Raw genomic sequence first — 27,860 nt, forward strand, 5'->3', positions numbered from 1 at the left:
GTCTCTTTTAATATGTGAAATATCAACATGTTGTGTCTCTCATTTTGAAATGGTCCTCTGATGCATTTTGACATATGCAGCCTCACTAAAAATCCATCTTTTCTTTTATAAGTAAATATATAAAAGCCTGTCATCGGACATCATTATGACTGAAGTTAAGCGAATTAAAGCCGTTCAGCCCGGGTGACTGCTCTGACATCCCCAGGACTGTGGAAGGTCCTCCCGCACTGCGAGCGGTGCTGTGTTGAAGCGTTTTTTTTTTGTTTTTTTTACTGTCTGCTATGCAGCCTACCGTCTGTTTTTAAAATCTCCATTTTAGACAGCACTGACGCATCAGTAGGCTTCATGACTGGAACAATGTGCCGGGGTTTGGTTAGCTTCTGACAGCTAGGCTCCATCAACAGCAGGCAGGTATCGCCGACCAGGCTGAATGATTGTGCATGCATAACGCGCTGTGTGAGCGGAGAGAGGCTGGGAGGCAGAGGATGACATCTAGATGCGCTGAATGTAGTCTAATCTGGCGTTCACAGACAGTGCATTTAAAATCAGACTGATTTTGTGGTCGTTCTGGGTTTGTCCAGAGCATGTCCGTGTCCCGTGTCTAACTGGACAGAAAACGCTCTGCAGCAAAAACATCAATATTGAAACTGCTCCGGGCGCGCAGATCTTCATCAGTGTTGACCCCTAGACAAAACCTAATAGTGTTACCATTTTATGATCAGCCTATTGAGATTATTAATTGTCATCGTGTGTGTATTTTACACATATTTAACTTCCATAAATTTAAAGACCAAAAAAAAAAAAAAAAAATCCTGTGTTGTGCATTTGCCCGTTTGTTCTGAATAGTAATTTACACCCACTGCTGAAAATGTACTTAAATTGTTCTCTTTGTAATGCGTGAGATTTTCTTTACAATATTTTATTAACAAATATGATTATTGTCCTGCTACTGTGTGTTTGCACAAGTTTGGTCTCTAACTTGTGGAGTACTGAGGAGTCAGTTATGCCACCGCATTGGAATAATCAAGGTGAAAGTACTGCAAAAGAAATCAAATTTCATTCGTTTTCTCTGCTTTTAAAACATGTATTTTTTTCAAGAGCAAAGACAACTACCAGCAAAGCATTATGGCCTATCTTTTAAATGCATGTAAGTCGGTGACATTCATTTGATTAGAAATTTTAGGGCCAAAATCTCTTAAAAGCAAAGTGAAATAAAATGTCATGATATATATGTTTCTCAGTTTATAACACACGAATTACCGACTAATTTCAATCAGATATTCTACAGACAAAATGTTTTTATACCTCACAAGTGAATGCCTCTTTAATTTAACCAGATTGAAATGTAGCCTATGTTGCATTTTTTAAGAGTTAAGTGATACTACCTTTGAATTTTACTGAATTAAGGTTGCCAATATTTGAACGTATACGAGGTTTATTACAAATGACCACAATTCTTTGTAATTCAAAGCTACAACCTGAGTCTCTTTCCCACCTTCACTGAAAGCTTTTAGAAGTGAGTGAGAGAAAATTGTGTAGATCATATTCTGTTCATTCGATCCAGGAGAAGTTTGTATTTTGCCATCTCCCCGTCATTAATGGGTTTTTTTTGTTTGTTTGTTGTTGTTGTTTTTATCTCAGTGTCATTGTTTTTCCGGTACTGAGAAGACCTGGGAGATGGAGGTCCAGAGCCCAGGAGAGAAGCAGGCAGACACTAATAAGATAGTAGCCACCACATCAGCAGCCGTCGCCATGGCAACAGTCAGCTCCAGCAGTACCACCTGTACCCAATCACCCTCTACTTCCCTCAGCATCATTCCATCAGATAGACAGGCAGTCCAGGTAATAGACGAGACCTATCGAACCTCTGCATGCATTGTTCAATGTTGCAGATAGGTAGTCCAGGTAATAGACAGTACCTGCGACCTTTGCATCTTTTGTCCATTTGAATAGAAGGTGGTCCAGGTAAAAGACAGCATCCAGTATCTCTGTATCCTTTGTGTAATTTAACAAGTAGGTAGTCCAGGTAATAGACCGTATCTATGACCTGGTATGCACTCCTTGATTTACAGGCAGATAGTCCTGTTGATTGACCTCTGTATGTTAACTTGATATCCATATTGATTGACAGCACCTTCAACCTGAACTGCCACATTTTGATTTGACAGGCAAACATTACAGGTCATAGAGAGTAACAAGCAGCTCTGCATGCATTGTTTGATTTAGCAAGTATGTTGTCGGGGTACGACCTTTGGAGACATAGCTTGCCTGACAGACAGACAGTCCACATAATAGACAGTAGTACCAAGGACCCGTGCATGCATTGTTGGATTTAACAGGCAGGGAGTCCTAGCAATAGAAACCATCTAGGACCTCCATGTGCATTAACTAGGTATCCAAGTAATAGACAGTCCCTGTGACTTCAATAGGCATAGTTTCGCATGTCAGACAGGAAGTTTAGGTAACAGACAGTTCTTTTTTTTGACTGTAAGCATACATGACAGATTTGGATGTTGTTTGGGTTAAGACATTACTCAAAACATTATATACTGTATGTAGTATATCATTCATTATACTGTAAGTTACATGTTGTTTTAAAACAATGATCAACATATGAAATAGCTGGCTTTTTCAAAAAATTATATAAAAATACAGATTTGGTTCCTTTCTCGAGATTTTAAATTTCTCAAGCCCCTGGACATAAAGATAAAAGCATGTTTTACAAGTCTTTGTTATTCTACAAATATCACATTCCCATCATCTTCAAACTAACATATAAACTGTTTCAAATGTTGGATGTTTTTAAGAAACTAATAGTCTTGTGCTGCAGACAGAGAGATGAGGTTTATTTGTAAAATGATTTAAATGTTTCTCATGTGATACAACAGGTGATGCAACATGCCATCCACAGACCTCAGAGCATGGCAGCCCAATATCTGCATCAGATGTACGCAGCCCAGCAGCAGCACCTCATGCTGCAGACGGCAGCCCTGCAGCAGCACCAGCACCCCTCCCATCTGCAAAGTCTGGCCACAATACAGCAGGTCAGGGGTTATCTTTGTGTGTGTCATGTGTTGACACAGTCACGAGTTACTGGGTGGAAAGTGTGAAGTTAAAGTTCCTAATGTCTTTCAGTCCTCAGTTTGTCAGAGACAGTTGCCTTCTTCATCCAGCGGCAGTTTGGTTCAGCCTGCTGGTGTTTCCCAAAACTCAGTAAGTATCTTGGTTACCACTCTCACCAATATCACAGGCTCAGACCGCAAGTATTAACCGCAGCATTCTGCTTTTTTCACATTTTTCATTGTTCCGTGCCAAATCCAGATCACTTTACCAGCATCTCCAGTAACAGCACAGCTGATTGGCCAAACTCAAGCATCCACTGCTGCTGCAACCACTATATCCCAGCAGGCTATTCTCCTGGGAAGCAGACCAGCCAACTGTAGCCAAGCTCAGATGTACCTTCGAACTCAGATGGTAGAAACCTTTTTCAAATATCTTACTGGTACTTCCTACCCTATTACTGGTTTACTCTATTTTCTATCTTTACTGCATGTGTTTTTCTGCCAGTATGAAGTAAGAATCTCTGTTGCTTTTCTTTGTCAGCTTATTCTAACTCCTGCAGCCACGGTGGCTGCACTTCAGTCAGACCTTCCTGCTGTGACCTCCTGCTCCTCTTTACCTATCTCCTCAAAGGTACACATTTTTAAACATTTTTACACAAAATTAAACAAAGTCATACATACCACCACACTGTGGTGTTATGTCTGCCAAAGGATGTTACAACCTTTAGCTTGAACCAAACTGTAAAATTAATGGATATGTGGTAAATCAATGACTTACTAAAATCCAGATATCTATTTATGTGTTATCTGTGGATTAGATAGCTCATTTGGTGGCATGTTCATCCCACAAACTTTATCAACAGTGGAAAAAGACCTCTGTTTGTGTATATTTAGGTGCAGAACCTGGCTTTGCGTGCTCATTTGCCTGGAGCTCTTACGACAACCCACAGTGTCATCTTAAAGCCATCCACTCAGTCCCAAGCTCTGTCTCCAGCTGCTTCTATGTCCAAGACAGCACTCTGTGCACTGAAGGCCAACCAGCTGTCTGATGCTTCAACAGAAACACAACCGCCTGATGTCACCCAGATGGCTTCAGGAGCCCAGATCATAACCCCAAGTGAGCTTATGTATCCTGGTTAGATTTGGGGCGGCATGGCTCAGTGGGTAGAACGGCTGTCTTGTAACTGGAAGGTTGCCGGTTTGATCCTCGGCCTGTTGAGCTCATGTTGAGGTGTCCCTGAGCAAGACACCGAACCCCTAATTGCTCCTGGTGGGTCGTGGTTAGCGCCTTGCATGGCAGCTTCCGCCATCAGTGTGATCATCAGTGAATGGGTGAAGGTGACATATCATGTGAAGCGCTATATAAATACAACCATTTACCATTTGTAAGCACCAAAGTCAAGATTGTTGGTGTCACACGTACACCAGACACATTTTTTTGTTGAGGGTTGTTATTACTGTGATGTGTTTTCTTCTGGTATTTCCAAAAGAATCACAATTAATTCTTCCAATAACTCTTTGAAACAAATATCATTTTTTTTTAGCACTGGTATTATTCAGACATCAAGACAAATTCTTCCTCTGATGGTGTAATGTAAAATATGAAAGTTAAGTTTTTGAACTTTTGCTTCTTATGATGCTGATTTCACTCTTAACGCAGAAAAATACATTTTACACTGGATTTTAAAAATAAATTAATAAACAATTTGATGGACAAGCTTAATCTAGCAGAATGGTTACAAAAAAAAATTGCCCAGGCAGCAATAAACTAAACTTTAAATGTTCAACTCCTGAGCAAGGGTCAGGCAACTTTCTGCAATGATTACTTTTACTCTTACTGCCATAGTATTAAAGATGTTAAGGTACTTCAGTCGGCTGTAGAGAGACTCTATTAACAGTGTAGTAGAAGGTCTCTGTGTTGTGATTTATTCAGAAGCTAAACTTTCTGTCCTAAACCCCAGTGATTGGTCTCCTTGATTGCTAATAATCAGAATCATCCCTGAAAAAAACATAATGGTCAACACTTATTTCTGAAGTTACTCAGGCCAAAGGGATATGATTTACCAAATTTCTTTAAAGCATATTTATGTCTGGGCTGCACAGCGGAATAGTGGTTAGCACTTTCGCCTTGCAGCAAGAAGATCCCGGTTCGAATCCCGGGTTGGGCCTGGGATCTTTCTGCATGGAGTTTGCATGTTCTACCTGTGCATGCGTGGGTTTTCTCCGGGTACTCCGGCTTCCTCCCACAGTCCAAAAATATGCTGAGGTTAATTGATTACTCTAAATTGCCCGTAGGTGTGAATGTGAGTGTGATTGTTTGTCTGTATATGTAGCCCTGTGACAGACTGGCGACCTGTCCAGGGTGTCCCCTGCCTTCGCTCAAGTCAGCTGGGATAGGCTCCAGCACCCCCCGCGACCCTAATGAGGATAAAGCGGTGTATAGAGGATGGATGGATGGATATTTATGTCTGAAATGTGATCCAAATTAAGAAAAGACTCAAAACTAAGATATTAATGTTCATGTAGATGTACAGTATTACTTTTTGAGGAGTGTATTTTATATTTTACTCATATTTTTTTCTCACTTCTCCCCCTCCCCCCCACCTCAGCTTACTCTCCAATGCACACCCACACTGTAGTGAAGCAGCAGCTGTCCTGCCCCACAGGCCAGCGAGTGGCGCACCACCAGCTCATCCTCCAGCAGGCCACAGGAGGGTTTTCCAGCCACAGACAGCTCCAACCTATTGCCCTCAGAGTAGCACCCCAAGATACCACCTCAAACCCTCTTCCTCTTTCTGTGAAAAGACTGACCACTCCCAGCTCCCAGGCACAATCATGTAATGACCCCTCAGCCATGTCTCCCTCTGTTCCTTCTTCCACTAGCCAGTTTGCATCAACAGCTCGGACCTCAATCCCAGCTGCTACAGTTCAGCCTCAGCCTCCTCCTCTGGTGGCTGCTCCGCAGCATCGGACTTCGTTCCCACATGTTCAGAACGAGCCTCCACCTCCTCCTCCACCTCTGGTTCTCCCCAGACTGTCACAGAATCCAACAGCCTCTCTCCACAGACTGTCCCTGCACTCAGTCCAGGCTTTGGCTGTTCAGTCCGGACAGATGCTGCTTACAGAGCAGGAGCTGCCTGTAGCGGAGGCTCTGGTCCAGATGCCCTACCAGAACCTACCGCCTCCTCAGACAGTGGCTGTTGATCTGAAAGTGCATCCAGCCAGGCACAACGAAACTCCAAAGGTGAGTCACCACATCCTGTATGGAGCTGCTGTTTACATTCTGTATTGGTTTGATTGAGGCTTTGATCTGGTTTGAATTTCAGGTGGGGCAGACATGCAAAGTGAATGGACTATGCTCAGAGGAGAGGAAAGATTCTCTAAGTCCACATAGCGACAGGACACCTCCACCTCAAACTGTGTCTCCTAAGAAGAACGGTGCAGGTAGATGATTAACTTATTGTGAAAGCCTGTCTTGAATAAACCACAATTTTGCAGGAGTTAATTTGTTAATTCGAGTGAGTGAATTAACATGCTGTAGCCAGCTTTATAACAACCTTGAAAAGAAAAACCGATAACATTTACAAGTGAAATAACTGATATCTAAACACAAAATGTAATGTTTTCTATGGGAAGCCCTTTGAGCATTTAATACATATCCTTGACATCGGACATTGGTTTTCTTCACTAGTTCAGTCTTTGTCAGCACTAGTTGGACATTCAGCCACACTAGTTATGCACTTTGCCGTACTAGTTGGACAAAAACTCTGACTAGTTAGTCATTTTCAGCAACATGTTAACTAGTCAAACATGGATGATCCTCACTAGTGAACTAGTGACCTATGATTTCCTTCACTAGTTAACTAGTAAGAACCAAAACACCCACTAGTTAACTAGTGAAGACCAAAAGACTGACTAGTTAACTAGAGAAAGCCTCTTAAAGTCTAAATTTTTAACTAGTGAAATGATGAAAAGCTGTGCTAGTTAACTAGTGATGCCCCAAATATATACTAGTTACACTAGTGAGACATTTTGATTTAACGAGTTCAACTACTGAGGTCCAAAATGTTCACAAGTAGAACGAGTGAATGCCAAAGTGCTCACTAGTTAACTAGTTAGACAAAAAACTAATGAGAAGGTGGGACAAAGTGTGCATGTAGGATTCCTATTGGCTCTACAGTTAAAATACACCAATCAGGATTCAGATTTTGTCATTATCCCACCCAATTCATTTGCATGTTTTACACTAGTTGACAAGTTGCTCTGAGGAATTGCAGCTAATTAACTAGGAGCAGCCTATAATTGGCTACATGTTGACTAGTGAATGCAGAAACCCAGACTACTTTACTACTTAGTCTATTTTAACCTTACTTGTTAACTCGTAAGGCTCAAAATGTTTACTAGTTAACTAGTAAATCTCAAGATATCCATTTGTTACATTAGTTGGGCTCATTTTGACCCCACTAGTTAACTACTGAAACACGTTTTCTTACTAGTAAACTAGTTGGGTCCAGAGTGAGTCACTAGTTAAAGGGGAACTTCGTTTTTTTTCAACCTGGGGTCTGTTTTCATATGTCATTTCATACATGTGAGTGATGGAGAAATGAATTTTCGACATAGCTCCAGTATTTAGCCAGGCAGGCATCTTAGCAGCTCAGCTAGCAGCTCAGCTAGCGAAAAGTATGGGGCAGCTTGCCCCCCCCTGCGTCAAAGTCCTCCCTAACGTGCTTATTTCCCACACTGACCAGCTCGGATAGTCTCAACGAGTGTCCCACAACATACTAGAGATGAAAAGTGAACGAAAACCTCCACATTACTTGGCGATCACTCTTTGTTGTGGTCTGTATCCAAATCTCAGGACTCTAGAAAGCAAATCTCGTTCCGAAATCGTGCGATAGCTCGCGAAATCGTGTGAGAGCTCGAGAGTCTCGGTTTTGGCGCGAGCTCTCGCGCGATTTCGGAACGAGATTTGCTTTCTAGCGTCCTGAGATTTGGATACAGACCACAACAAAGAGCGATCGCCAGGTAATAACTAGTTAGTTAACTAGTGGACATTTCATGCCTTACTAGTTAACTAGTGACTAATTTTTATCCTGACAAGTTAACGACTAAGAGCAGAAAAATCTTACTGAGTGAAACCACTGCATATTTGGCCCTTACTAGTTAACATGTAAACTGCAACATACGTGATCAACATGTTCACTGGTGTACTGCATGCAAATTAAGCAGCCAGGAGAAGAATTTTAATTGGTCAATATTCAGATTGCATGATGTATAGCTTTAAAACCTTAGAACCCGGAGGCAATATTGAACAATATTAGTATAGATAGACAGATACTTAATGTATATATGTATGTAATATATATTCAAGTTTGTAAGATTGTCATAAATCTTTAAAAAAATGTTTTAGAGCTGATTTTTTTGACACCTGTAGTTCGTGATGCAGTTGAATTGAACCATCTTGTTCTCAGTTCTATCACTTCTATTTACAAAGATTTTTCAGAAACCGATTGCTGAAAAAATATTAAACCTTCACGAGGACACCTCATAAACAGGGATGGATGGTTTGCAGCTTTCTTATTAACATTACTAAAATACATTAGTCTACATTCTACATACGTACCTGATGTTTGTTCTCTAACATCCAGAGGTTTATAGTCTGACATATACACAAACATCACTACACTTTAATGCGATCACCAGGACTTGTATGCTGAACATTATCACTGATTAATGATAGAATATTTCATGTCAACTACTGTACTCAGAACCTGAATACAGGTGAACTCCTACAGGTGAGCTCTTCTTCTGCCTGTCAGGTAATAAAACAGAAATCTTCTCAAACATCAGCAGTGTCTGATCAAACTGGTCTGATATTAGATGAACATCTTCATACTTCTGATCATACTTCTGGCTTCAACAATTCAATTCATTTTTTGAACACAGTCGAAAAATATTTCATTGCAAAATACTTAAATATATTTAAGCATTTAATCTCCTTCAGTTTCCATGTACAGGGTGACCCAAAAGTTTGGAAACAAATGAAAAGTCTATAATCCAAATAATATAATGTTATTTCGATAAATCAGTACCACAGATATATTCAGAAGAGTAACAGATTAGTGTAAAACAAACATATTTCGACATGTTCATGTTTGTTTCTTATACAAAGCTGTGAACGTTTCCACCAACTGGTTACACTGGTATCTTCTGGAATGTATCTTAATTCATGCTTATGAAGGTTCCTCAAACTGGCCAGTAAATGTTGCCTCATAGTACTTTTGGATGTTTAAAAAAATTAAAACTGTCAGATACTTTACCATCAAGAGTTTTGAAATCTGACACTGATGGCCTGTATTTTGAAGTTTTGCTCCAGCATACCTGTACCTTATGGTTCTATTAATTTTCTTCCGAGTTATTGCACTCGGCAAATACTATGCTTTTAAGTTATTTTATTGTGCTATAACAAAAATGGGTAAAATAAGAGTGAATTCATGCACCCCCAACTCAAATAGGCACTGCAGTTAAACTTTGTTTCCAAACTTTTGGGTCACCCTGTACAGTATCCTGCTGGTCCAGATGCTGAAGATGGAGCTGCTGATGTTCGGTCTGTGGAGTCTCCCAGCAGTCAGTGAGCATCTGGGTTTCTTCAGATGTCCCTAGAATAGAATATTGCTTAAATGTTATTTTTAATGCACAGTAACAGTCATAAGAGTAGAACAAAGTTTTTCTACAGGTAGTGAAGATAAAACAATAATTCAGAAGCACACAGTCAGCGATTGAGTAAAACATTAACAATATAGACCCTTTATTTGTTTACAAACATTGTGATGTTTTTTGTGGGCGAGGCTTATGCTGGAGGCAAAAGCGGAGCGAGAAGTCAAGCGGGACTGAGAGTATATAGTTTGCGCTGGGAGTTTGCGCTGCAAACTCGAGCATTTTTAACCCGTTAAACTTAAGTGTACCGCCGGCGGTACACTTACTAATTTGCATAAGAATTTAAAGAATGTCTGAAGGCTGCAAACGCGATTATACAAACACTATACGCCGATGGAAAGCTTAGATTCTCATGAATCCACCGGTATAAACCACTTTCAGATGTGATTACCATAGCGGGTAATATAAACACATTTGTCCGACAAACAATGAATATCCATCCATCCTTTCTCTGTACACGGCTTCAACGTACACAGCGCGACTCACATTTCCGGGTTCATTATTACACACAGATGAAAATATTCCACAAAAACGGCCATAATCTAACCTTGGTCATCCAGACGACACAAGCCAGTAAACTATTTTGTCCAAAACATGTCTTGAAGTCGGTATGTAATCCATGAATCGGTCGTTTTCAAGGAAATGCACCTCGCGATGCGCGTCCAATATTCCCTGTATTTCTCGTCATATTTAACGGGTTATTGTTTTTGATTGTATTTTTTTCTGTGTCTTCTTGTGTCCTTGTTCTTATGGTGTGTGTATTTGGACCCAGTGTCTGGAATAAAGCTGAATTGAATTGAATTGAATATTTTTTATTTACAAATAGAATATTTGCGATTTTTTGTACTGAAAATGGCTGGAATTGACTGCAGCTGATCGTCTCTGTCCAGCCTTTTCGCCTCAGTGCATTTAACCACAACTGTTTTCGTTCCCTCTGAGCACGAGTGTTCGGTGGAATCCTATAAAACTTTAATTTGCGTTCACCAATGTCATTCCTCCTATTCTGGCATCCAAAAACACAGCAGGACGACATTTTAGAAAAGTTGATAGAGCCTAGTCCCTCAGTCTTTCGCCTTTCTGTCCGGCCGCGGGCTTCCTCTTTTGCCTCCAGCTAAAGCTGTGACGTCATTCGTGACGTGGGTCATTAAAGGGTCTATAGAACCGTCAGAGCCAGCGGGAGATTTCAAAAAGTATTGCCAACATAAGGCTGCTCTCGGCGGCTACGATGACCACTGACCGTCCATTCATAGCCATTTATACTGAAGCCTCACATCTCCGAAACCGTTGGAGCAAATTTTTGATCCGGCTTTATCTGGATAAATTGACCACATATTTGACGTTTACACAACTAGTTTCTCGCCCGAAATAAAGTTAGGTACAGTTGGAAAGATATTCACAGATTCGGACTTCCGGCATCAATAACTCATGAGATATACGTTGTCAGAACATAAACTATGCCTCTTTCAAATCGTTGTAAGGTAGACAATGTGCTACAAGGCCAGTTTTATCAAAAGTCACTGTCTTTCAAGCTGCAGAAATAACATTGGCGTCTATGAGCAGCCGGCGGTCCGACGAGTGAACAGGGACCATCTGCAAATAGCAAAACCGCTGCAACAGTGAAAAGAGACACCACACAACCCACTGAGCAATAGACGTCTATTAGACGTCTAGATTTTTTTCGACCTAAATTCAACCGTCTAGATGCCGTCTGTTTTTAGACGGAATTTAGACGTTGCAGTTTAATCAATTATTCTAGAACTATTTATTTAAAAAAAACAACTGTAAGGTGCATAGCTAATCTCCAAATACTGAACTAATAAAATTATGATAGCTGTTGAGTGATATTCAGTATAGTATAAATATAGCCGAGATTTAGACGTTTAAATCTCTACTGCATTTCAACATCTAGATATAGACCGAATCTAGACAACTGAATTTAAACCATCGTTCAAAAGTTGTTAATTTAAAACAATAACTGCATGTTGCATAACTGATGTCCAAATACTGAACTAAAATAATTCTGATAGCCGCAGAGCGATATTCAGTATAGTATAAATATAGGCGAGATTTAGACATTTAAATCTCTACCGCATTTCAACGTCTAGATATAGACCGAATCTAGACAACTGAATTTAATCCATCATTCATAAGTTAATTTAAAACAATAACTGCATGTTGCATAACTGATGTCCAAACACTGAACTAAAATAATTCTGATAGCCGTCGAGCGATATACAGTATAGTATAAATATAGCCGAGATTTAGACGTCTAAATCTGTCCTGCATTTCAACGTTTAGACATAGACCGAATATAGACAACAGAATTTAATCCGTCATATTTTTTTATTTGAAACAATGCATGTTGCATAACTGATCTCAAAATACTGAACTAAATCAATTATGATCGCCGTTAAGCGATATCGCTTATAGACCGAATTTCAACAACTTAATTTTATCCATCATTCCAACTTTACTTATTTAAAACAATAACTGCATGTTGCAGAACTGATCTCTTGATATTGGACTAAAATCATTTTATTAGCCATAATCGCTATAAACTACAGTTTATATTTAGACGTTAAATATTCCGCTTTTCAACGCCGACACCATTCAGACGTATGTATTTTAAATCTTCGGAAAATAAAACAAACCACAATCTAATGGAATAGCCAGCTCTTTCCATGTGCCGTGGCCAGCTGTGGAGGGAGCAGTATTGCTGTTGCACTGTTTAGAACGTAGACTGACTGGTCAAAACTGACTGACCTTATTTGGTCAAAACGTATCAGTCCCCGAAAAAAACTTAGGTAAATATGAAAGCCTGGGCCCTGTTAAGCACTCGACAACAAAGTTTGTTGCTGAAATTGTCACGGCTTAGTGGGTTGGACCCGAGCAGAGAGCCACACTACCAAGGCTGGTTGGAATGAGAATGTGCTTTATTGTTGGGGAAGTGGATTATGGCGGATGGTGAGAAGAGCCAGGATGCAGGAGCGGGGAAGCGACTGGTGGAGTGGTGTTTGGGGCTGGAAACAGGCCGGGGGCTCCAGGAGAGGTCCAGGCAGAAAGGAGGGTCCGAGTGAGGGGGGAAACCGGTGCCGGATGGTCTGGGGAGAGCCAAAGGGGAAGGAGGACGGCGGGGATCCCGGACAGCTGGGTCTCGACGAGGGGCAGGAGAAAACAATGTAAGAGAATGGCAAAAAAACTCAACAGACCTTACAGGAGGCTAGAGAGCAAACTGAACTGTGCAGTCTTATTCAACAATCTGGCAGGGAGTGGAAGGATGAGCCGGTTCTTATTGCAGTGGAGAGTAATCAGAGTGATGGCCGTCAGCTGTCCGGGAGCCGTAGAGGTGGTTGATTACCTGAGTGGAGTCAGCTGGGAAGCTGAACTCCACTCAGGCGCCGAGCTGTAGAGGGAGAGACAGGGCAGAGGAGTGGATGGGAGACAGAGAGAGACAGGGGTAGAGGAGCGGATGGGAGACCGAGGAGACAGAGGGAGAGACAGGGGCAGAGGAGCGGACGGGAGACCAAAGGGAGACACAGACCGAAACCAAGGGACAGAGAGGGAGAGAGGAGCATGAGAGGGAGAGGAACAGGAGAGGGAGAGAGGAGCATGAGAGGGAGAGGAAGAGAAACCAGATGGGAAAGGGGGTATTGGGGATGTCAGGTGGGAAGGACGGGGGTGAGGAGGGAGCCCTGACAGAAATTCCATTAGATTATTCGATATAGGTTGTGTTTTCTCAATCTCGGTATCACTGACTGCCGCCATGTTGTCTTCAGTGTTGACAAAGATGCAGCCACCTTATTGGTGGAGCACACTCACGTGACGCACCATGCAGCCACTTCCTGGCAAAATACTATTCCGCTCTGAGAGAAGTAGTCCGTGATAAAACGTATCGCCATAGCAGCTTTGCCACGATATCACCGACAAAATAAATTGGTAGCTGTGTAAGGCCCCTGCTTTGTATTTGTATGGAGATCACATGATCATAACATGCAAAAAGCTTCACTTTATGGACGGCGCAACTTCCGACCATGCTTCCGACAGAGGAATCCTTGTGCACAAGGTACAAATAATGTGGCACTGGAAAGTTTTCAGAGAGGAAGGAAAAAGTGTCGAAGAAGTCAATTTGACCTCATTCAGCGGTTAAGAGGTGGGTGCCGAAGCAGATATTACAGAAAAATGTTTAATTTTGCAATGTTTGGTCCTTTTACAATCATGCTTCATTTTAGCATTTGCATGCATGCAGACGAGTGTCGGTTGCTAGCATGAGGGCTAGCGAGTTGCTAGTTTAGCCAGTGTGGGCCTAACAGCATCGACTTCATTTTTTTCAACCTGGGGTCTGTTTTCATATGTCATTTCATACATGTGAGTGATGGAGAAATGATTTTTCAACATAGCTCCAGTATGTAGCCAGGTAGGCAGCTTCGTAGCTCAGCTAGCGAAAAGTATGGGGCAATTTGCTCCCCCCCGTCTAAGTCCTAACGTGCTTTTTCCCCCACACTGACCGGCTCGGATAGTCTCAACGAGTGTCCCACAACACTGAGAAGTGAACGAAACCTGGAGTTGAGCTTAATTTTGTGTATTGTGTATGTGTGAAGTTAAGCTGCAGTTTTTATGTAGACTGATGTCAGGGAATGTTTGACTTTGCATCCTATCATGAATGGAAGCCATTGTATGTATAGCTTTGAGGTAAAGATTAATGAGCTGTTCATTCTTTTTTCATGGTTTCTGCAGAGTCGTCTAGCTTTTTGTTTTTGTTTTTCCTTTTTCTTCAACTTTTCTCTATAAATGTTCATTATTTATGTTAGCATGTGCTGTCCTTGCTTTGTACAAAATCCTGATGATTAAGAGGATCACCTACAGGCCAGACTTGTAAAGCAATTTTATTTTTGTAGGCCAAGAGAAACCCAACTCTCCAGATTTGTTTGAACAACCGGAAACATCAGTAGATCTTTCAAAATGTAAGGCTAAAGTATTTCTAAGTTTTTTTAATTCAAAACATTATTCTATCAAATTTGAACATTTCTTTTCTCCTGCTTTTATTAGCATGGCAGCCTTCACCCGACAGTTCATTGACTCAGATATCGTGTGAGTTTGTAATGTTATCCTCTTTATTTGTATTCTTTTTTTGTCCAGTTAATACTTATAATTTAAATTAATTCAAACAATGTGCATCTGTGATAATTATGTCTTCCCCAAGCGATTCACCATCCAGTCCAAAAACAATTTTGACCCCCCCACTGCATTCCTCTACACTGGGTATAATTTATATGTTTATTGTATTCAGATTATCCCCCTGGTTATTAGATAATTTAAATTTAATGCCTGTTTAATGGCCAAAAATAACATTGTTCTCCACTAAGTACTAAAACCTGTGTTGGTGAAACAATGATTAGCAGCAGGAGAGGACAAAATACCTAAATGCAATGCTGAATATAATACTTTTTGTATCTGTTTTTGATTACAGCTGTGCAAGGTCAGACATCATCTGCAGTCCCTGACAGGGGCCGTTATCGGAAAAAAAGTCAGAAGTCAAGGTATGTTTGGTTAAGTACAGCAAATACATGGGGACAATTGTGTCCAACTAGTGAAATGATTGTTTTGTCATAATCACGATTATCAAGTTCTAATTATCCCCCACCCCAAATAATGAATGTGGGTGTCAAGAAGACGTCAAGTTCACACATGCAGCCAGGACTGTTCAATTTTTGTATGTGTCTCTCTCCTAGCAGAGCTCCGATCACCCCAGTAGTATCTGGGAGGGCCTGTGATAGACAGCGCATTCCTGTGATGACCCGTGCCCGGACCCCACAGGGTAATCATTAATGTTTATAGCAGCAATTACAATGTTGGTTGCAAATACGATCATTAATTGCATTTGCTGCCCCCACTCCTGTGTACATTGTAATAATTTAATACATTGGAGTAGACATACACACGTGGACAAAATTGTTGGTACCCCTCAGTTAAAGAAGGAAAAACCCACAATTCTCACTGAAATCACTTGAAACTCACAAAAGTAACAATAAATAAAAATGTATTGAAAATTAAATAATCAAAAACAGCCATTACTTTTGAATTGTTGATTAACATAATTATTTAAAAAAACAAACTAATGAAACAGGCCTGGACAAAAATGATGGTACCTCTATAAAAGATTGAAAACTATTTGACCAGAGTGACATGATTAACTCAGGTGTGTCATTTAATTGACATCACAGGTGTTTCCAAACTCATAATCAGTCAGTCTGCCTATTTAAAGGGAGACAAGTAGTCACCCTGCTGTTTGGTGAAAAGGTGTGTACCACACTGAACATGGACAACAGAAAGCGAAGGAGAGAATTGTCCCAGGACATCCGAAAAAAATTATAGACAAACATCTTAGTGTTTGATGTTTTTATTGAAATTTTAACAATATAGCAGAGAACAAACAAAAACACCCCCCCCCCGCCCCATAAAACAAACTAACCAATCTCTACTGCCGCTAACAGAAAACACTTTTTTTCAAAAACACAAAGCATTCAGACCATCAATACACAAATCAACCACACTACCGAACTGAGTCATTCATGTACCGTTGTTGATGGTTGGCTGAAAAAAATCAGAAAAGGCCTCCACACCTGATAGAACTTTTTCTCAGAACCCCTCATCACAAATCTTATTTTTTCCAACTTGAGATGAAATAATACATCCTTGATCCAGTGGGATACTGTGGGTGGGGCAGCATCCTTCCATTTGAGAAGAATTAGACGACGTGCTAACAAGGTTGAAAAAGCAATAAGTTTTTGGCCCCCGGTAGGAAGTCCGAACTCCACACCAGTAATCCCGAAAAGAAACAAAAGTGGATTCAGGTTTAAATGGACTCCTAATGTACAAGAAAGGGCTTCACGTATACCTTCCCAATATTGTTGTATTTTAGGACACGACCAAAACATGTGTATTAAAGTGGCCTCTGCTGATTTGCATCTATCACAGGTCGGGTCAATGTGGGTATAGATCCTAGCCAGTTTGGACTTGTGGAGATGTGTTCGATGAACCACTTTAAATTGAATAAGAGAGTGTCTTGCACACATTGAAGATGAATGAATTTTTCTAAGAATATCAGCCCATTCTACTTCACTAATACTCATCTGGAGATCCTGCTCCCACGCCCCTTTAATAGTAGACATAGAGAGGACATTCCCTTGAGAAGTCAAATGCAACATTGAAGAAATAGCTTTCTTTTTTGTTGGGTTAAAAAACATCAGATCATCAATTACATTATTGGAAGGTTTGTCTGGGAACCCTGGCATGGAAACTGAAACAAAGTGTCTCACCTGCAAATATCGAAAAAAATTAGAAGGACGTAACTTATATTTGACCGATAACTGTTCAAAGGAAGCAAATTTATTATCTATATAAAGGTCATTGAAGTTTTTCAGTCCTTGCCTGCACCACATACCAAATGTGGTGTCCTGCAACGAAGGAGGAAAAAAATTATTAGACATTATTGGACTGAATAGACTCATGTTTTGGAGGCGAAAATGTTTCCGGAATTGTGAGTATATTTTGATTGAATTATGAACTACAGGGTTATTAATAGTTAAATTTTGAAGCAGTGGAACCGATGCGCCAATTATAGCTGGTAAAGACAGAGAACTACAAGAAAGTTTCTCCAACTCAACCCATGCTGGCCCACTGTTATCAGAATGATAATATACCCAAAAAGATAAACAACAGAGATTGGCTGCCCAATAGTACTGCCGAAAGTTTGGGAGAGCTAGACCACCATCCTGCTTAGGTTTCTGCAGGTGTTCTATACGCAAGCGTGGCTTTTTTCCATTCCATATAAAGGATGAAATTATCGAATCAAGTTTTTTAAAGTAACCCTTGGAGATAAACACAGGAAGGCTCTGAAACAAATACAAGTATCGGGGTAGCACAGACATTTTAAGAACATTCACTCTGCCAACCAAAGAAAGCGGAATGAGTGACCATTTTGACAAATCTTGTTGAATCTTAATTTGTAGCTTGTCAAAATTGTTTTTAAAAAGATCACTAAAATTTCTCGTCACACTAACGCCAAGATAGGTAAAGCTATGTGTAGCTATCTTCAGGGGTAGTATAATATTTTCTAAAGCCGAATCAGACAGGTTTAGCGGCAACAGTTCACTTTTATGTAAATTTAACTTATACCCTGATATTTTTCCAAACTTTGCAAGGAGCTCCAGAATAGAGGGAATAGTTGTCTCAGCCTTAGACACAAACAACAAGAGATCATCAGCGTAAAGAGATAATTTGTGTACAGTGCCATATCTTTCAATGCCATGTATAGTGTGGTTATTTCTTATGGCTATGGCAAGGGGCTCAACAGCTAAAACAAAGAGCAAAGGGCTAAGCGGACATCCCTGCCGAGTACTGCGATGCAGCCGAAACAGTTTAGAATAACGATTGTTTGTTAATATCATTGCTGAAGGACAGGCGTATAGTAATCTAACCCATGACATAAATGCAGTACCAAACCCAAACCTGCGGAGAGCCTCAAACAGATAGTCCCATTCCACTCTATCGAATGCCTTCTCTGCATCCATGGAGAGAAGGCACTCAGAGTCCGATTGGCTTGGTGTGTATATGACATTCATCAGACGACGGATACTAGAAAAGGAGCGTCTATCTTTCACAAAACCTGTCTGATCCGGAGATATTATAGTGGGCAAAACTCCTTCTAAACGACAAGCCAAGACTTTTGCAAGAATTTTATAATCACAATTCAAAAGCGAAATTGGTCTGTAAGATGTACATTCTAAAGGATTTTTATCTTTTTTTGGTAGTAGTGTTATACAAGCTTGGTTCAGAGTGCTAGGAAGAGATCCCCTGCTGATGGACTCTGCACATACTGTTGTAAAGATGGGTGTTAGTTGTTCAGAAAACGCGGCATAAAACTCACTCGGCAAGCCGTCAGGGCCCGGTGATTTCCGGGGTTGTAATGATTTGATCGCCGCAGCAATCTCCTGTTGCTGTATTGGTGCATCCAAGGCAGACACCTGATCTGAGGATAAGGTTGGAATTGGTAAATCCCTAAAAAAATCTGAAAAAAGAGCAGGCTCACTCGGATTATTAGAACTATACAAATCTTGATAATAGCACAGAAATGCTTCATTTATACCCAACTGATCAGTTACTGTCTCGCCATTTTGGAGTGTCACCCCGTTAATTACTTGCTTTGTTCTGGCGCCCTTCAATTGTCTTGACAGAACCTCCCCTGCCTTGTCCCCATGTTCATAAATATTACTTCGATTCTTTAACAGCAAATATTCAATGTGATGTGATGTGAGTATGTCATGTTCTGAACTAAGCCTTAACCGCTCTTTGTAAAGATCTGGAGATGGGGTTTGTGCATTTCTATTATCTAAATCAGCTATTTGTCTTTCCAGTTCCGCTTGTTTTAAGTTTGAGTCCTTCTTTTTTTTAGCCATAAAAGATATTACCTGACCTCTTAAATATGCCTTAAGGGCTTCCCAGATGGTCAAAATAGACACATCTGGAGTGATATTTAAGTCTAAAAAAAGAGAGATTTGGTCTGACATAAAGTTCAAAAAATTTTCATCTGATAATAGGAGAGAATTAAATCTCCACATTCGTCTGGGAATCCGAGAATCTGAAATGTTCAGTTTAAATAAAAGAGGGGCGTGATCCGACACTACTATGGGTTGGTATTCACATGACTGAACATCTGATATTATTTTATTATCAATAAAAAAATAGTCAATTCTACTATATGTGCGATGAGCATTCGAAAAGAAGGAGTACTGTCTGTCTTTTAAGTGTAAAAAACGCCAGATATCCAATATGCCATAAGTAGAAAGAAATGACTGCATGTAAGCAACAGATTTAGACGTTACATATCCTGGTCTAACAGATGAACGATCCATCTCAGGGTCCAGACAAAAGTTAAAATCCCCGCCCATAATAAGCAGATGTGAATTTAAACAAGGAAGCAGGCTGATGACGTGAGAGAAGAAGATTGGGTCGTCACAGTTTGGAGCATATACATTGGCTAATACAACATTAAGATTGTAAAGTTTACCAGTTACTATGACATACCTTCCATTTGCGTCAGCTACAGTTGTAGAGTGAACAAAAGAAATATTTTTATTTATGAGTATTGCGACACCTCTAACTTTATGCTGGAAAGTTGAATGGAAAAGCTGCCCCACCCATCCACTTTTTATTCGGACATTATCCAAATTCTTAAGATGTGTTTCTTGAATAAATGCTATTCCAGCTCCTAAATTTTTAAGGTGTGTGAGGACTTTCTTTCTCTTAACAGGGTGGTTGAGCCCTTTAACATTCCAAGAAATAATATTCAATGAGCTTGCCATTAGAAATCAAAAATAGGAATTTAAGCAACAACAAAAATAAACATTACATAAACCTGAGATGTAATGTTAGAAGCCTTAACATTCTGGCAGAGAGGCAAAGTTAACATAGTGCGATATTTTGGTCCATTAACAGCGGCAGTGAGACAGAATAACCCTTCCCTGAACCCCCAGGTGACACTAGCTGCTAGAACGAACAGCACACCTACACTAACTATGCCTAATACTCCCGTAACTGACTATCTAAGTAGGAACTCCGTCCCGCTTTAATAAGATGCAGAAACCCACCCGAATAGCAAGAGACTTTGTAAAGCAGCATCAAAACTGTAAGGTGCTAATTCAGAAACACGTCCTTATCAAAACAATATGGTAAAGGTAAACATAACACGGTCCGTGTGGCAGTAAGCCAATACTCACTCCTTCAAACTGAGGCAGTCATATCTGGCAGGCATCAAAACTAATCAGTCAAGGGTTTTTGAAATCTTCAACAAATTTCTCAGCATCTGCCACAGAGCTGAATGCGATGCGAGTGCCATCCTTATTGACAATACGAAGCCGTGCCGGATACAGCAGCGAAGGCTTCAGTCCCAGTTTGTAGAGGTCTGACATGACTGGCGTGTATTTCTTCCTTTGACTGACCACCTCAGGACTGTAATCTTCGTAGATCCTGAGCGGATTGTTCTGGTACGTCAACGTGCCCCTTTTCCTGGACTCCCGGATCACCAGCTCTTTGTGGTGGTGCCGATGAAAGCAAATGATGACAGGTCGCGGTCTGCCGTCGGGACCTGGTTTGGGGGCCAGGCTGCGATGCGCCCGGTCCAGCTCCGGAGGGGTTGGGAAGATGTCACGTCCAAAAACATCCTGTAGCAACTGCGAGAAGAACCTGCTGGGCTGTGGGCCTTCAATATTTTCTGCTATGCCGATTAATCTGACGTTACTTCGTCTACTTCTCCCTTCCAGATCAGTTAGCTTAGTCCTTAGCTTGGTGTTGTCAGCCTGAAGCGTTTTGCAGCAGTCCTCCACTTTAGCCAAACGCTGACTAAGCGAGTCCGTGTCTCCTTCTAGAGAATTCAAACGCTGGCCGTGACTATTAACAGTCTCTTGGAGCCCATCTAGCTTGTCATTCACCTGGCTAAAAGATTTCTTCAACTCGGCAAACAATGATGTCTTGAGGTCTGCAAGCGAGTCTGTTAAATCAGCTTTGCTAATGCTGCTAGTAGCAGCAACAGGCTCCTGCTCGGTTTTGTCGCTTGACTTGGCAGTTTTTGGTGACATAATGACACGAAACACCGTCAGTCAGAAAAAGAGACAATTAAAGAACAAGCGCCCAAACGTTGTAAAAGATATAAAAAATAGATGGGTATAGTTAGAATTAAGGGTTGCGGGAGCTGCAGGAGAACGTGACCTACTCCATCTTAAGCCGGAAGTCCTCCCCCTATAGACAAACATCTTAAAGGTAAAGGCTATAAGACCATCTCTAAACAGCTTGAAGTTCCTGTGACAACAGTGGCTCATATTATTCAGAAATTCAAGACCCACGGGACAGTAGCCAACCTCCCTGGACGTGGCCGCAAGAGGAAAATTGATGACAAATTGAAGAGACGGATCGTTGGAATTGTATCCAAAGAGCCCAGAGCAACCTCCAAAGAAATTAAAGGTGAACTCCAAGGCCAAGGTACATCAGTGTCAGATGGCACCATTCGTCGTTGTTTGAGCCAAAGTGGACTTCATGGGAGACGACCAAGGAGGACACCACTGCTGAAAAAAACTCATAAAAAAGCGAGACTGGAATTTGCAAAAATGCATGTTGACAAGCCACAAAGCTTCTGGGAGAATGTCCTTTGGACAGATGAGACCAAACTGGAGCTTTTTGGTAAGGCACATCAACTCTATGTTCATAGACTCAAAAACCAAGCATACGAAGAAAAGAACACTGTCCCTACGGTGAAACATGGAGGAGGCTCAGTAATGTTTTGGGGCTGCTTTGCTGCATCTGGCACAGGGTGTCTTGAAAGTGTGCAAGGTACGATGAAATCTGAAGACTATCAAGGCATTCTGGAGAGAAATGTGCTGCCTAGTGTCAGAAAGCTTGGTCTCAGTCGCAGGTCATGGGTCTTCCAACAGGACAACGATCCAAAACACACAGCCAAAAACACCCAAGAATGGCTGAGAGAAAAGCGTTGGACTATTCTAAAGTGGCCTTCTATGAGCCCAGATCTGAATCCCATTGAACATATGTGGAAGGAGCTGAAACATGCCATTTGGAGAAGACACCCATCAAACCTGAGACAACTGGAGCTGTTTGCTCATGAGGAGTGGGCCAAAATACCTGTTGACAGCTGCAGAACGCTCATTGACAAATACAGAAATCGTTTAATTGCAGTGATTGCCTCAAAAGGTTGTGCAACAAAATATTAAGTTATGGGTACCATCATTTTTGTCCAGCCCTATTTCATTAGTTGTTTTTTTTTAAATAATTATGTTAATCAACAATTCAAAAGTGATGGCTGATTTTGATTATTTAATTTTCAATAAATTTTTATTTATTGTTACTTTTGTGAGTTTCAAGTGATTTCAGTGAGAATTGTGGGTTTTTCCTTCTTTAACTGAGGGGTACCAACAATTTTGTCCACGTGTGTAAGTTGCAAATTTCAATATTCTGACCTTTTTTAAAGCCTCTACTGAATATACTGCAAATGACAAATGGTGTGAGTGAAAAGATTTCATTTCAACACGCTTTCTCTCCGATTAGATAATCGAGGTCAGACCACCCCAGTGGTCCCTGGGAGGGCCAATACGCAGGCTTGGAGCCCACAGGGTAAACTTTTATTCATTATAGCAGTGTTCACAATGGTGAGTGTATAAACATGACATTTAATTCCCTCTTCTTTTTACAGCTGTCTCAAGTCAGCTAGCACAAGTAACCAGACAAGTTATTACCCACAGTTCAAGTGGTAAGTTTATAGTGCAAAGTTAAGTGAATTTGAGATGGCATTGCACACATTTTTATTTTGATTTACATTTTAATTTTTTTTCACCTCCAAACAGTGAACCATGGCATTTCAAGTGCTGTGACACCCAAAGAGACTTTTATTATTAGACTTTTATGGAATTGAACAATGATGACATTGCTGTTGATCTAATTGCTGAGGCAATTATGATGTGCAATTAACTATGTTATGACCCCAAAAGGTGATCGAACTCGTAGGGGAGCATCACAGCAAGGTAAAAATGTATTGTATAGTCTATATAAATGTAACCATTATTATTATTATTAGTTTCAGAGTGATATAACTGTTGTTTTTTTAAGTACGGTGAGTATGTTCCATTTCTCCCTCTGCCAACAGAGACTCCTAGACCTCAGACTGGATCCCCTGCCCGTGCTTCCCAAGGTACAAATTGACCATGGTATTGATATTAAATAGTGATGTTGCTATGATGACTTATAGTTCTCTTTTCTTTGACACACGGCTCATTCCTCTCTAGGTCAGCGGCCCAAAACCCCAAGGATTAAAGGTAAATTAAAGCTATTGTGTCAGGTTTAGCAGTGTTTTTTTGGTGCATGGGTTTTTTTAAGTTGTAAAACAGGCTATGATTTTGTTTAACAGCCAAAGTAAAGCATTACACTCAACTGGTCTTTTGTATCGCATGAAGCAATAAAGAATGAAGAATCCTTCTGGATAATACTATGTGATTTCAGCTAATGTTACCAATGTCAAATCTGTATTTTTTTTGTTGTTCTTGTTTGCAGAGAGTGTTTGCAGTCGGTTTCCAAATACCACAGAAGAACAAGTCGGAGCAGCTCTCGGTGATCACCTTAAACAGGTGCCAGCTCGATGTGGTGGGGGGGCTACAGGAAAGACAGAACTTCCCCCTTCTAAATTTTTTTTCTAAAAGCCCCACAAAGTTCTTTAAAAGCAAGTGTTTTTTTAAAACAAACGTTTTAAATCTTTTTTGTTTGTTTTTGCATTGCGAGGCAAATTTCATAAAACCAGTTAAAAGGTTGTTAAAAGTATTTAACCGGGATGGCAAAATGGCGTCGTAGCGTGAACACCTTGTTCTGTCGGCTCCGGTGAAATTTCCTGAATTATCCGATTAAATTACGTGTTCACCTGGTAAGACTTTGCATGTATATGTGGGAGAAGCTCTATAATGAGCCTGGACAACTACTTTGCTAAAATGCCTGACTCAAGGACCAAATCCAAGAAAAAGACCCCAGCGGGAAAGATCGCTAGCGATGCTGCTATGGTGGAGCCCGAAGAAGCCAGCGATGCGGAGGCTCCAGCCGATATTGACACCACTAAAAGCGGCGTGGATCAAAATATTCTCCTAGCTCTGAGCCAGATAACAGACAATATTACAAAATCTTTTGATGCCAAGATTGACACCGTGCTTGCTGCTATCCACGACCAAACGTCGCAGGTACAGGCATTAGGAACTCGCGTGGACGATGCCGAAACGCGGATTTCAACTGTAGAAGATACGATGCAAAACCTCCACACCAAAGTAAGAAAACTCGAGACACAAGTCAGCGAAATGGCGGAACATATAGACAACTTAGAAAACCGCAACCGCAGATGTAATATCCGTTTGATTAACCTACCGGAGGGTATGGAGGGCAGCGATCCGGTTACTTTTCTGGAGAAGTGGCTCCCCTCCTATCTCAAGCTCACAACCAAGGCTGGGAGGATTAAGCTGGATCGCGCTCACCGCTCCCTTGCTCCGAGGAGGCCTGGACCGCATCAACGTCCGAGACCCATTATCATGACGTTTCATAACTTCACTGATAAACAACGAGTGATGACCGCGGCCCGGCGCCTCTCAGCAGAGCCGAACCAGCCAGCAGACCAGCTCCACGTCTCCTTCTTCAATGATTACTCAGCAGCGGTGGTCAGGAAACGCAAGGCATTTGATGCTGTGAAGAATCATCTGAAAGGCAAGAAGATCCAGTATGCACTTCTTTATCCCGCTACGCTGAAGATGACCGTCAATGACGTGGAGAAGAAGTTTGATTCACCGGAGGCGGCGGCAGCGTACGTGGACTCGCTACCTTAAACCCCTGCATCCACTGGGTCCTCTATTTTTCTAATGACCCGCTGGTGTGTCCTCTTCTAAGCTTGAGTATGTGCGTGAGTATTTGATGAGTCTGGAACTTAATGACAATCCCGCTCTTAGTTGCAACCAGGTGAAATGTTCTACACCGTGTGCTTGGCGGATGTGTGTTTATGTTTATGAAAAGGCGTGAGTCAAGCGCTTGCTGCACCTGTATTTACAGGGAGATGTTTTTTCCCTACATGTTCAGTAGGGTTGTTGCCAATTTCTGTTTTGTTTTAGTTTTGGATATCATGTTTTTTTATGCTATTTTTACACACAGCTCTTTCTTTTACCTCTTTGTTTTATCTTTATTTGAAGTTTGGTGGACCATTATGTTCAGTACATAAACAACACCAATTATGAATAAGCTACGACTATGTACCTGGAATGTGAGGGGTATCCATAATCCTATTAAGCGGAGAAAGATATTTACATGCCTAAAGAAAGATGGCATAGATATTGCGATGTTGCAGGAGACACATCTTGATGACAGAGAGCATTTGAAATTACAGCAAGGGACAGTTGGACAAGTGTATTTTTCATCTTTTACAACAAGAAGTCGGGGAGTTGCATTGTTGATTAAAATAAACCTGCCATTCAAAATACTCAGTAGTGTTAAAGATCAAAGGGGCTGTTATGTTATAGTTAAAGGAATTTTACAGGGCCAAAATATTGTGGTAATGAATGTATACTTCCCCCCTGGCCACCCAGTCACTTTTCTTACTAAATTATTCCTGGACTTGGCTCCACTTCTTTCTAACTCCACTGTTATCATTGGCGGTGATTTTAACTTGACTCTAAACCCACTTATAGACCGGTTCCCTCATAGTACCATGGTTCCTTCTCCCCATGCCAAGGCGCTTCGTGCTCTATGTGCTGAGTTTGGGCTGGTTGATATTTGGAGATGTATCCACCCCTCAGATAAACAATACACATATTATTCTGCCCCTCACAAATGTCATACTAGAATTGACTACCTCTTTTTGTCACATACTGATCTTTCTTCAGTTTTATCATGCCAAATTTCCAGTATAATTATTTCCGACCATGCCAGAGTAATAATGGACATCAACCCTAAGTTATCACTGCAACAGTCTCGGCACTGGAGACTTAATACCATAATCCTCAAGGATGAGAAATTTGTACAATATTTCAATACCGAACTTGAAGCATTTTTATCAGTCAATACTCCGTCAGCCAAAGACTCTTCCATCCTATGGGAAACCTGTAAGGCTTATGCCAGAGGGTTAATTATCTCATACTCAGCAACCAAAAAACGTCAAAGTCAGGAAAAACAAAAATGCTTAGAGAGTGAATTGATAGATAAAGAAAAAAAGTATATTGATTCTCCTTCGCCACACCTGTGGAAGGAAATCACTACACTCAGATCAGCTCTAAATTGCCTTCTTACAAGGGATGCAGAGAAAAAAATTAAATATATTAAACAGAGATTTTATGAACATGGGGATAAACCTGGAAAATGTTTGGCCTACTATGTTAAAAAACGTGCAGAATCCCTAACTATTGCAGCTGTATCTGATAAAGACGGCCACAAAGTATATGAGAATAAATTGATAAATGACTGTTTTAAGAGTTTCTACCAACAGCTGTATGCTTCTGATCAAGCTCCGGATGGAGATCAACTTATGAGCAATTTTTTCGCTCAATTTAGTCTACCAAATTTGTCAGAGGAGCAGAGGGCTGCTCTTAACAGTCCTATAACTAAAAATGAAGTGATTAAAGCCATAAAATTATTGCAAAATGGAAAATCGCCAGGGCCAGATGGCTTTTGCTGCGAATTCTATAAACAGTTTCAAAATATTCTTGTAGAACCTCTTCTCAATATGTTTAATTACTCCTTCACAAAAGGAGAACTTCCACAAACACTGAAAGAGGCCAATATATCTTTAATTTTAAAAAAAGGGAAATGTCCTGAATCCTGTGCATCCTATAGGCCCATAGCGCTCTTAAATGTGGATAGAAAGCTACTCTCCAAAATCTTAGCCTCCTGCTTAGAAAATTTGTTACCAGTATTAATAAAAGATGACCAGACAGGTTTTATAAAGGGCCGGAACTCTTCGGCTAATGTCAGACGCCTGTTGAACGCTATTGAAGTTTTTAAACAAAACTCTATTAATGGTCTAGTGCTTTCTCTCGATGCAGAGAAAGCATTCGACCGAATTGAATGGTCCTTTTTGTTCTTTGTCTTGGACAAATTTGGTTTAGGTGAGAACTTTATAAAGTGGGTCAGAATTATTTATGGCGGACCGCAGGCAGCTGTTCTGACTAATGGATTCCGGTCTGAATACTTCATCATGCATAGAGGGGTATTGCAGGGCTGCCCCTTGTCTCCCCTTCTTTTTGCCCTGGTCATTGAGCCCCTCGCCGAGGCCATAAGGGAATCGTCCTCAATACACAGTTTGCAAGTTGGACAGTTATGTCATAAAATAACATTATATGCTGATGACGTTCTTATCCTTCTGACTGACCCGGAAACATCAGTGCCAGCTGTAATTGATGTGATCAAAAGATTTGGTTGCTTTTCTGGCTACAAAGTTAACTTAGCCAAATCAGAGGCTATGCCCCTTGGTGCACTCTCAATAATACCACCTATGACTCCACCATTTCC

At 40.9% G+C, this 27,860-nt stretch overlaps 1 protein-coding gene across 15 annotated transcripts in view; it reads left to right on the forward strand.

The window, feature by feature from the left end:
• Nucleotides 1-229: 229 nt before the first annotated feature.
• The window catches only part of phc3 (polyhomeotic homolog 3 (Drosophila)), a 94,663-nt gene continuing 67,032 nt past the window's right edge, over nucleotides 230-27,860 (forward strand). For 2 of the 15 annotated variants that reach the window (XR_007944255.1, XM_051953337.1), the window contains exons 1-17: nucleotides 230-407; nucleotides 1,642-1,842; nucleotides 2,889-3,044; nucleotides 3,136-3,213; nucleotides 3,322-3,474; nucleotides 3,604-3,693; nucleotides 3,957-4,179; nucleotides 5,672-6,306; nucleotides 6,389-6,506; nucleotides 14,675-14,740; nucleotides 14,826-14,867; nucleotides 15,247-15,316; nucleotides 15,509-15,594; nucleotides 22,890-22,955; nucleotides 23,035-23,091; nucleotides 23,330-23,362; nucleotides 23,485-23,529. Coding sequence is in view for 13 of the 15 variants with exons in the window: in XM_051953337.1 (XP_051809297.1) it covers nucleotides 1,678-1,842; nucleotides 2,889-3,044; nucleotides 3,136-3,213; nucleotides 3,322-3,474; nucleotides 3,604-3,693; nucleotides 3,957-4,179; nucleotides 5,672-6,306; nucleotides 6,389-6,506; nucleotides 14,675-14,740; nucleotides 14,826-14,867; nucleotides 15,247-15,316; nucleotides 15,509-15,594; nucleotides 22,890-22,955; nucleotides 23,035-23,091; nucleotides 23,330-23,362; nucleotides 23,485-23,529 (2,083 nt within the window). In the remaining 2 variants the exon portion in view is untranslated. Of the gene's footprint in view, nucleotides 412-1,641; nucleotides 1,843-2,888; nucleotides 3,045-3,135; nucleotides 3,214-3,321; nucleotides 3,475-3,603; nucleotides 3,694-3,956; nucleotides 4,180-5,671; nucleotides 6,307-6,388; nucleotides 6,507-14,674; nucleotides 14,741-14,825; nucleotides 14,868-15,246; nucleotides 15,317-15,508; nucleotides 15,595-22,889; nucleotides 22,956-23,034; nucleotides 23,092-23,329; nucleotides 23,363-23,484; nucleotides 23,530-27,860 lie in introns of all 15 variants that reach the window. The other 13 variants (XR_007944256.1, XM_051953338.1, XM_051953326.1 and 10 more) reach the window with 10 other exon arrangements.

Source organism: Acanthochromis polyacanthus, chromosome 9, assembly GCF_021347895.1.
Source record: "Acanthochromis polyacanthus isolate Apoly-LR-REF ecotype Palm Island chromosome 9, KAUST_Apoly_ChrSc, whole genome shotgun sequence".
NCBI classification, from domain to species: Eukaryota; Metazoa; Chordata; class Actinopteri; family Pomacentridae; genus Acanthochromis; species Acanthochromis polyacanthus.